At 40.3% G+C, this 11,337-nt stretch overlaps 1 protein-coding gene across 1 annotated transcript in view; it reads right to left on the bottom strand.

The window, feature by feature from the left end:
* WHSC1 (Wolf-Hirschhorn syndrome candidate 1) overlaps positions 1-11,337 on the bottom strand; it is a 59,450-nt gene that overhangs the window by 1,577 nt on the left and 46,536 nt on the right. Inside the window, exons 9-19 of the mRNA XM_010182224.1 lie at positions 11,079-11,210; positions 9,908-10,031; positions 8,699-8,899; positions 7,826-8,005; positions 6,654-6,810; positions 5,314-5,519; positions 4,758-4,861; positions 4,254-4,523; positions 4,043-4,159; positions 2,093-2,234; positions 1,465-1,571 (exon numbers count right to left, since the gene is read on the bottom strand). Of these exons, the coding sequence (XP_010180526.1) occupies positions 1,465-1,571; positions 2,093-2,234; positions 4,043-4,159; positions 4,254-4,523; positions 4,758-4,861; positions 5,314-5,519; positions 6,654-6,810; positions 7,826-8,005; positions 8,699-8,899; positions 9,908-10,031; positions 11,079-11,210 (1,740 nt within the window). The remainder of the gene's footprint in view (positions 1-1,464; positions 1,572-2,092; positions 2,235-4,042; positions 4,160-4,253; positions 4,524-4,757; positions 4,862-5,313; positions 5,520-6,653; positions 6,811-7,825; positions 8,006-8,698; positions 8,900-9,907; positions 10,032-11,078; positions 11,211-11,337) is intronic.

Genomic DNA, 11,337 nt, shown 5'->3' with positions numbered 1-11,337 from the left:
TTCCTGGCAGACTGTGCACATAGGTGAAAATTTGACTTTGTGCAGACCTGTTCCGTGTCTGTGCTGACAAGATAACCACGCTGAACCTTGTGAAAAGTCATCTTGAAACAGGATCGTGTTCCTACAATCCCCTCCTACTGGAAAGCTTTTCCACTTCCTTATCACTGAGAAAAAGTCTTCCAATCTCCAGCCTAAACTACTTGCAGCCAATTTACTCCCATTTCATTCTTGCAACACCAATCACCACTTCAGTACTCATTTTTCTCTTCCAGCTGTGTATACTCACGCTGGAATTACTAAAACTGGTCCCCAGTTCTCTTTGAGGAACAGAGAGCAGAACTTCAGGAACTGTAGCTGTACCCAGAATGCTCGAAAGAACACACCAATCCTTATCCCTATTTCAAGCTGACACTCCTCTGCTTGCACTTCAACTCTCCTTCACCAAATCATACAAAATTCATTCTAGATATTTTTTTCGACATCCCTACCATAATTCCCACTCCTTTCCTTAATCATTACCTTCTTCCTTTAAAACGAGCCCATTCTCATGTAACTTCTCATTTCTTCATGGCTGTCTGTGTAAATCGTTCATGAGCCTATGTGAAACCTCACTTAAGCCTGTCCTTAACAAAAACCGCCTATATGAATTCTGGAGAGTTTAAGCCCACCCTCTGAAGTGTCTGATACCAAGCGGTGTGAAGGACCACATGAAGGTGCTGCCTTTCTACATCCACAGGTGATATTCTGTTTCTTTAGGGCATGTACTTGTGCCCTCCTTGGCACTCCTATGCCAGCCCTTCAGGAAGCCCCATCAACTGCTCAATGATAGGTTTTAAATTAACCTGACTCGAATCATACAGGTCACTTCTTGATGTATTTTGGTATAATTTCTTCCTCTTCCAAAATTCACGTTTTTATTCTTCTGTGCAACTGAAATTTTTCCTTAACGAATCATAACAAAATAATCATATTTTAAGATTTAGATGGGGGAAATATAAACTACAACATCAGAATAATCTCATTGACTATAGTTAGGCTCATTCTTAGTCTGTTCCTATAACCCTTTGCCTCCCCATACTTCAAATGGGACTGGGAAGATTACTCCTTTTAATATGCCTTTGATTCCAGAAGCTAGCACCAGTATCTAGCAACATTTCTTATCCAGGACACAAAGTAAAATTAATTTATCATAGGAGAAAGTGGGAGAAAATATTTTGGAGTGTTCCCAAAACCAGTATCCCATAAAAATATATTCTTTAGTATCAAGGTTAAGTTTGGCAAAATAATGTTTCCATTTTCCCAGCAAGAGAAAGATGAAGCTTTTTTCTCAGAGGACAGCTCACATCTGTTCAAGCAGCAATAACCCTTATCATAACATAAAACTAGTCCACCAATGCATACCCCAAAAGAAAACACAAGGCCAGTAGATAGGACATGGTCAAAACCTCTTGATATATTACTTGCCTTTGGTCTGTCCCCAAGAAATCCACTGCAGTTTGGGGCACCACATTTGCAGACTGTTTTTTCATTGCCCAGACAGTCAAGGTTGTAATTAAAAGTCAGCTCTGTCCCTGAGTGAGATAAGACATAGCCTTTCGTTAGGAAGGACAAGGGAATGAAGTTTATCAAAATTATTACAAGCCAATAAAGGTTACATTATCTGTCTTCTGGTTTTGTACTTGCTGGCTGATCTATTATCATAGGATTTTCCCTCTTTACTGCTCATAAGCACTGACAACGATTAACTAGGTGCCAGTATGGCATGGTGTCTTATGCAACTACATTTTAAATTAAATTTGTTTGGCAAAATCATGCATGTGCCTGGTCTACACACACACACGTGTCATATATATACCTCTATATCTATACAGCTAGATACAGTTACAGATAGATACACGTGTGTGTATATGTGTACACAAACCAGAACACATGTACTTTTAAACGGCCTCCTACATCCACTCCTTAAGCTTATTATCCTCACTTGAAAAGATGCAGAAGTACTGTTTGAGATCTCTAAAACAAAAACTATGCTTTACAACACAAAGTGGATGCACTAAGGGAATGAAACCAAAGCCAATGTAAGCTGATATACCTGCAGGGATGTCACACACAGCAAACAGGCCGACGCGAGTGTCTCCATTTACTGTCCATTTTAGAGTTTCACAATTTGGTTGGCAGCTGTGATTCATAAACCGAGAATAGTTTCCTTTGGGGCCAGCATCAATAATACGGTCCTGGAGATCAAACCAGAAACAGAATGAATGTTATTTCTCCTCCTCACAAAAAAAAAAATTAAATCCACGAATTCTTTCAGTAGCTGCATTCAAAACAGACACGGTGCTGCTACCAAGAAGCACACTGGCAAACGGATGGTACATGTTGTATTGGGAACTGTAGTGTCTCATGTGGCCTGGGATGCGACACTCCCAAAGCAATACTCCTGCTCTAGCTCACATTTTGCCCGAACCCATCGCAGCCACAGGGCAGGACGAGTGTTCTTGTGAGCACTGGGGTGGCCATGGTGAAGAACCCCTTCCTCCCTCCAGAAAGCCTCAAAACTCACACCCAGGCCATTTACCTTTAACTTTGCATTCACAGAGCTGCAACGCATTTACAGATACTGTGCTCTGTGGTATTTACCAAGTCACTGCATGACTACTTGCAGAAATTACCAGTTTCTCACCAGCTTTCTTTCCCCAAACCAGCCTAGTCTAAACAAAAACAAGCTCTTGGTAAACTAAAAAAATCCCATCCCTACACACAATCGCCCTTTAATTTCTATCTCCAGCAAGCATAGCAGACATTGACAAAATAAACTAAAAGTTTGAAATAGCCAGAACTGTGTTTCTTTGCAGAGCTGCTTAAGAAAGCTTTGCTTATTTATGGAATATTATTACAGTTTCCTTCTAACTCATTTTTATAATGCACATGTGTGATTGTCATGACCATGTACACATACGTTCAGCCACTCCAACTGCATGTGCAGCTCAGCCCCATAATGGCAAGGGCATTTTTGCAAGACCACAATGAGCAATTATTAACTACGGTGACAGTCAAACACATGTTCAGCTCAGATATTTAATGCACTGATGTTGTGAGTCAGTTTAGTAGAGGGGTGACAAACCTAAGAGAGAAATATGGTTTCATTGTTCTTAGGAGATAACTCCTGTGCAAGAACTCCTCAGGTACAGGACTAATGAAAACAGCAGCTGTGGAAATACAGAGCAGGGAAGTCTTGGGCAAAGGAAAGGTGATTAGGACTGAAAAATTATGCAGGACTGACCACCAGCTCTTGTTTTTCTCCTAAGTATCTGTTTGGGCACTGAAGCAATATATTATATATAATCAATACCACTGGCTGTTCGTGTTCTCCACTTTCTTCCCCTTCTCAGGAATGAAACACTCAGAGGTGTGCACAGAGGACCACAGATGCTGCATTAATTTGCTGTGTCAAATAATTAATCTGCCAGGTTAATTTGCTGCAGAATCAATTTGTGGATTGCTGGCTGTGTATGAATGTACACAGTGCTTTCAAAAAAGGGCTTCTACAAAAGCACAAGCCTACTTTTGACATAAACAAAGAAAGGGAGAGACAGTTGCAAAAAAGATTAAAAGCTCCACATAGGACACAGCCTCTCAGCTACATTCCACACTACTCTCAAGTGAGAATTTTCTGTTGCTGAAATTTTCGTTAAAGGGTTGCTAACAGTAATTCTTTCAACTGTATCGTTATTATTTCCCAAAACTTTACACTTCCTTTTAAGATTAAGCAGATAAATACTCTTGCTGTACTTGATTTCAAGCAACAAAGAACAACTTACAGACCTTAATGTATACTTTATTACATTATGCAGTCAGAACTAATGAGATGCATTATATGCATAGAGTGGAGCAAGCAGGCACACAAGATACAACATTCTGAACATATGAAACTGTGGAACATCAAAGAGAGCAGAGTGCACTCCCAAGGCGACCAACAGAAGGAAGAAAGACCAAAATAATGTTATAGTTAAATAACAGAGAAAAATGTAAAATACTCTACCTTATCAATGGTGAGCATATAGAAGTGGGTAATGTCATTCTCATGTGCATATTTGATTCTTGCCATACATTCCTCCTCATCAATCAGCTCACCAACATACTCGTTCACAAACTCACCCTGAAAGACACCAAGAATCACTGTAAAGTACATACCAAACCCACAGACACCATCACACCTCACCAGTTCTCTGCTGGGCAAGAGTGATCCATACCTTTTTAATGTCCCTCTTAGCAACCAGACCCCACCCTTTCCCATCGGTTTTGATGATCTTTGTTTCAGGGTATTGCCGTTTCGTAAAGCACTGGTTTTGGCACTGCTCTCCTGCTGGACAAACTTGTGGATGGCATTCGTACATCAGCATCCGATTTAGGCACTCGGAGTCAAAGCCGCAAGGGTTTTCATCTGTGGGTTTGCAGTTGCACTTGGGAATCTCAGAAATGTCAGCAGTATATATCTGCACTTTACCACAAGGTTTATTCACCTGAATAATACATTAAAACAGTTCAACCATCACTTTAAAACTTTTGAAATGACAGTAAGAGTTATTATAGTGGTTACTAATTTGGTTTTGCAACACTGGGTGCTCCAGTGGAAGCAGAATTTCATCATCTCATGACCGCAAAAGCACAAGCACCAGCACTTCATTACAAACCTCCCTCCCGATCTCATCCCTCTCCAGGGCTGGCTTAGCCCTCTGAGCATCCTCAAACTTTACCTTAATATGCTTGTATGGAGGAGGTTTACGTTCACTTTCTTGGGTTTCTTTGGCTTCTCGCTGTAGCTTTATTTCTCGAAATCGAGCTTCAGCTTCTTGCAAAGCTAAAAAAGATTGTTGTATCAACAGAAATGCTAGAAAGAGGATTACTCCTAACCCCAAACTGACTTGCTCATTCCCATGTGTGTTTAACAAAGAATCATCTTCTACTTCCTAGCCCCATCATTCAATTTTCTTGCTAACAATGCTTCTGTGGACACATCTTTTAACAGATGTATCGTTTTTACTCTTTCTCTCTCCTGGTTGCACTCATCATTTCCTTACCAGAAAGTAAAAAAACATCAGAAATAATTCTAATTAGATGCAAGTCTTCTACAAGCTGTGAAAACAGTGCTTTTGCTCAAAGATAATAATAGTGACTACTGTCCAGGACACTAAAATCATTTTTTAAATTCAATATTGTAAAACAAATGTACAAAACCAGTCCCAAGGCTCTGTGTGAAGAAGGTAAAGCATGCGTATACACAATTATTTTTGTTTACTTTTAGTTATGTACCATTTTTGAACACTTTTCCAATTCCCTTGATCCCCTGGTATCTACTCCCTCTGTCTCCTTCCATATAGGGGAACACCCGTGCTTGGTGCGTCCAGTAGTAATCCTTAGAACCAAAGAAAAACACAGGAAATTCTCCAATTTCATGCTTCATTTTCTGGATATTTGGGGGAACGTTTTTCGGATGGCAAACTTCTGCAGGCCACCATCTAGCACACAAGTACAAATAAAAAAATACAGCATTTTAGTCAAGCTTCTTCTGCAAGAAACAGTTTAACAAAATCATCCTAAACAGCAGTAACTGATAAATACTTTCAAGTGGATTTAAAATCCTTTCCTGCCCCCACTCACTAGGCAAGGAGAGGAGACAGGACTAGAAAAGGAAAGCCTGACACTCAAATCTGTGGGACTTTTGTCTGCCTGCAAGATAAGCCCACACATAAAGCTCCTTGCATCTGGTTAGCAAAAACATCATCCTTAGTAAGGTCTGCAACCACTGTAATTGCCAAAGATCAAGAGACAGCTGATAACATCTATTAATGCTTGCTGGGATAAACCCTACCCACCCGCATCGCACTCAAATCTCAGCACTGACAACCCCAGGGACTGATCTCCCTGCCTGCCTGCAAGGTGGCAATTTAGCCAACTACAAGTTACACCAGAGTAATTATTCAGAGCTCTCGGAAACAAAAGAGGTTGAAGCCTCATGTCAGAAGACTACAAGGAGTCCTCTATGCATGATAGAGGGCTGAAGCATCTCTCCTACAAGGACCAGATGAGAGAGTTGGGGCTGTGCAGCCTGGAGAAAGAAGGCTCTGGGGAGACCTTATGGCAACCTTCCAATACCTGAAAGGTGCCTATAAGAAAGCTGGGGAAGGACTGTTCACTAGGGCATGTAGCAGTAGGATGAGGGGTAATGGTTTTAAACTAGAAAAGGGTAGATTAGGTTGGATATCAGGAAAAAGTTCTTCGATCTGAGGGCAGTAGATCACAGGAACAGGTTGTCCAGAGAGGTGGTGGAGGCCCCATCCGTGGAGATATTCAAGCTCAGGCTTGATGGGGCTTTGAGCAACCTGATCTGGTAACACTGTCCCTGCTCACTGCAGGGGTTGGACTGGAGGAGCTTTAAAGGTCCCTTCCAACCCAATACATTCTATGATTCTATGATTCCTTGGCTGAGAGCAGCACTGAAGCTAAAAGGCTTGGAGTCTGCAAGGAGATGGGGTCCCTACTTCACAGAGGAATGAGAAATCTGAGTGCAGCAAGGCTGGCCTACAGCCAATTGTATGATTCTTAATTAAACAAGCCAGTACTGTAAAACAAAATAAATCCGTTCATCAGACCTGTAGTTTCCCAGTTTAACCCAAATAATATCCTGGAAATGGAGTTTCTTCCCTGCCCTGCAGTCATTGCAGTACCAGCTCCCATCTGGCATTTCGATGTTTAAACAGTCGGGGTGAAACGCCGCAGGACATGACTCGCAGCACAACAAGCTTCCTCCTTCGGAAAGAAGAAAGAAACACTGAAAAACGTCAAGACACAAATAAAAGCTTTTCATTCCAACCAGGTTCAAAGCAGCACAATACACATGTGGTGGGTTCAGTTAGAAAATAAATGGTTAAAACACGTTGGCCTGCAACAAATACTTATCATTCAGCTGTGTACAAAACCCGAAAGGCCTGTACTAATTTGAATGCCTGGCAGACTTGGATCAGTAATAAGTACAAAATAACAAGCGAGCCAGCGATGAAAAAAGCCAGAATAATGCACCACCAATTATAGTTACTTTGTTTTACTTTAATGACTACAATATATTTAACACAGTTTAATATAGATTGATATTTCGCTGTATGCAAAATTTTAACAACAGATTTCTCTTACTGTTTTTTTTCCCCCAGGGGAAAGGGAATGAGGTTGTTTGCTCCATGAATTATCAAGTGGAAAGCCAGCTGCAGTGTAACAAGTGCTATGCTGCATGTTAATTTGTTAACAAATCAGGTAAACTTTCACTGCTACAGTTTAATCAGCACGATGCATTTTGTGGTTCCCAATAAGAAATAAATTTATGGCACAAGCTAAACCAAAACACCCTTAATTAGTGGCACTCCTAGCAACAACTAATACTGGCTCCATTTGCTGTCTGCTGCTAAAGTAAAAGCAAATCTTAAAATATTTATATTTTAATATATTAGCAGTAAAGAAACACAAAAAGCTTCAGTATGTTGAACACGGGGGGAAAGACCAGAGAAATACTTCTCATTACATGCCTCAGATAAAGATTTACATCAGGCTTCTGGTTGCTGGACTAAGTCCAAGTAAAAACATTTTTTAATAAATTATTATCTGCAAAAAAGGATACTCAAAGCAGCACAAGCCAACCTGAAGTTATTTAAATACCTAACTCATAATGCCACATTTCTATCATCTTCTATAGACAGATTAGCAAAATAAAATTTAAATTGAAGAATAAAGTGGTTTGATGCTGCATTTAGGAAAGGTTTTTACACCAGTTTACCTTTTGAACACACGAAGCACCAGCTCACATTGACATGTGCGTGATGGCTCTTTCCTTTGGTGGCAGTGAAATGGTTGGTACAAACAATGTTGTTGGAAGCGATGACTGCACATCCCGCAGCAATGCAAACGTCTCCAGCGTGGTATGCGACAGGACAGCGGACACAGCGCATCATCTTTCCTAGCAAAGTAGAATACTGCCATGTTATTTTGGAACAAGACCGGTTTATTATTTGAGCTAAAGAACAGCAGTAGTGCCTGAGGTATCCTATATATACACAAAAAAACCCTCAGTTTTGCTTTCACAGTCTGCATATTTGCATTTAGCAACAACACTGAATAAACAAAGGCTTTTAAAGAACCCTATGCTGAATTCAAAGCACTATCATATTTAAATATTGAAACATGAAGGCTTTAACTATGCACAACAGGGCAGACAAGCTTTTCTCAGTCATACAATTTTGTCTACAGACGTCGCCCAAAGCTAGAAATCTGCAGAGAAGCAAACATCTCCGCGCTCAGCGAGCCCTGCTGCAGTGTCTGCAGTCATGGGTCTCGCCCTCGCTTGGCTCAGCCTGCTTCTTCTCATCATATGTGCATCCTAAATCTCATTCTCTCTTGAGGAGAAAACATGGTTACCCACAGAGAATTGAAAGCTAGTTAAAAAACAGAACGCAAACGAGGTAAATACTAATGGTGACTAAAAACTCAGCAGTTATTATTTTTTTAAAAATTCTGAATCAATCAATAGTACACAATAGTACAGCATGCCTGAAAAACTGCAGCTGGCAGCTATTAAATGCACAGATTCCTTACCTTAACACACCACAAACAGACTTAATTCATCAGTCATAAAAATGTCAAATGAAACTACCTTTGGAAATCCGTGGATGCGAGGGGTTACTAACATGACAGCTCAGGCAGCTGTGGAGAGGACACCGAAACCCCCTGTTCTCAAACACAGTCAGGTGAAATTTCTTCACGCAAGCTTCATGGTAGAATTTTCCGCAGTGGGATACGACACAGCGCTTCACATCTGCCTTTCTCTCCTTGCACACAAAACAGGTATGCACACCTAGTGGCAAAGGTAATACAAATAACGTGACTAAATTTTCATTCAAACATCTGAATTTAAAAAGCTTCTGTTGGTTTTGTTATGCACAGGGGAGTTGCTTTTGTTGTGGGTTTTTTTTTAAACAAACTCAAATTAAATTCTATTATTTGATGCAGCAGTCTATTTACTTAAACTCTGTAGTGTTAAATACTAATCTGCTCTGATACAGATAAAATAAAGTTACAGTGCAAACCCATTGCAGTTAAAGTATACACAACAACAGCCAAAGCCTCACCAATTTGCTTTTACGTTCTTATTTATAAGCCTCAGTACGCCAGGATGACTGTGAATTTTTAATTTTATTATTTAAAGCAATGAAATAGGATGATGGGTTGCCTGTGACCCTGCGAAATTTGAAGTAGGGCCACAAACCAAAGACAAGCGTCCTCTGACCTCCTCTCTGGACTGCTCGGAACAGCTTTATTTTTTATTTTCCAACAAGGTTTACCACGTGTACTGAGCTGAGCTTATGAGCAAGAACGCAAACCTTTTACGTAAAGTTTTAAGATTAAGAACTTCCAGGCAGTTATTATAGGATTAAAAGCAAATGAAATTAATAGCAATAAGGTAGTCTTTTAACAGGAAAAGCAAAAGATTGGTATAGACACACAAAGGACTGAAAAAGGACTTAAAACGTTTCACTTGCTGCTTTTTTTCCTAGGATTTCTTAAGTCTTTGTGACAGACTTTAAATCTAATCTGTAATTGCTCTTTGAGAGCAAATATGCTGCAATTATTAAGGCAATGGAATTAAGTCAGCCAAGTTGCAAGAGAGTTCTGAAAAACAGCGCAAGCTTTCTACAGCATGGCACACAGCGGTACTCTACAAACTCCCACCCTGTCGGGCACCAAAGGATAAATCTGGTTTCTCCAGAGATGCATACTCTGTCCAGGAGGATTTCCTAGAACAACATATGGGAAAACTACAATTTATTTATTTTTTTTAATTAATAGAAAGAGACAAACTTGCCTGATGTACATTCACTACAAATGAATTTTCCTGCTGGTCTTCCAGAGAGCCCAAGGCAGCTCACATGAAAAGCTCGATAGCAAAGTCCTTCACACAGTAGGAGATCACCTGTTTTTTCACACAGCTTTTACAACACAAAGGCATTGAATGTTAAAGAAAAGTTCATATGTGGAAAAAACTCTTTTCTCTACTCCTTTTCATATATTTTTTCTCAAAATCTCTTTTCCCATTGTTGAAATCAAATTTAACAAGTGAAAGATAACGTTACAAGCATCATCACATGCCCTGGCTTCCAGTTGAAACAGATAAATAAGTCATTAAACTGCCAGAAATATCACTCATAGAAGCACGGTTTATGAGTAAATACAATCTGCCAGAAAAAAGGAAAAGAAAAAAAAGCTTTAAGACCTCTTCCCTGAGCACACACTGATGCATCTGAGCAGGGTTAAAAAGTGCCCTTGTTTTCCTTTTCCTTGGCAAAAGGAAATGAATCTAGGCGGCACAATGACACTCCTATGTCCGAGTGGTTAGCGATGACACATGCATAACTAAAAATGAACCGAACAATAATGCTGGCAGAATTTATGGGGTTAGCCAACATTTAAAGATAGCTGTAACCTCATCATCACCTTGTACGAGAAATGGAAATACAACTGCTTGCCCAGTCTCATGGAAACGAATTTGATCTGTTCATTTGTGCTGTGCTATCATTTCATAATCTAAGAATTCTTCAGCAATATTTGAGAAAGCTTTTTGCTTTCAACCGGCTTGCCACACACCCCCCGCTACCACTGCGTCGCTGCAGGAGCACAAAACCCACTGAATTCTCCTTCCTCCTCGCTGTTAACAGAGAAGCGAGCAGCTCTCCTCCATCATTTAACGAGTTACCTGGCAACACTCATGCACAACACAGTTTGCACTGAGATACAAATTATGCTTATTTGAGAGATCTGGAAGCTCAAGCAGAAAGGCTAAGTCACTTATTGGAGGACAAGCATAAAAATAATTAGTAATGAAGCATTCCAGTTGCTGGCATGGCAACGTCATCACTAACAGACATTTCAGACACACATCATAAACCTGGCCTAACACTGCCATTTTCATATTTAAAAAGAGCTTTTCTAGGACAATTCGGAAAGCACGGCTCGCTGCCCCAGCTGACATCTCTCACCTGACACACATATTCCTTTTTTGTTCCCGCTCCTCGCTCGGATTTTTTGGATGATATAGAGACTTCAGTCTGAGTTTCGTCAGCACTTTCATAGGGAGACTCTGAGCGCTCATCTCCTTGGCCATCGGAGATCTGAAGATTAAACACAGGTGTTAGAGAACGCAGTCGTGTATGGTCAACTTTGTACAGAACCTACGGTCAATTCTGTACAGAATATCAACCGCAGGAAGCAAACAGACTGAAATTCAGACTGGCATAT

This window comes from Mesitornis unicolor, unplaced genomic scaffold (assembly GCF_000695765.1).
Source record: "Mesitornis unicolor isolate BGI_N332 unplaced genomic scaffold, ASM69576v1 scaffold1084, whole genome shotgun sequence".
NCBI lineage: Eukaryota > Metazoa > Chordata > Aves > Mesitornithiformes > Mesitornithidae > Mesitornis > Mesitornis unicolor.
The sequence above is the reverse complement of the archived record's forward strand: the minus strand, read 5'-3'. Positions and strand labels throughout refer to the sequence as shown.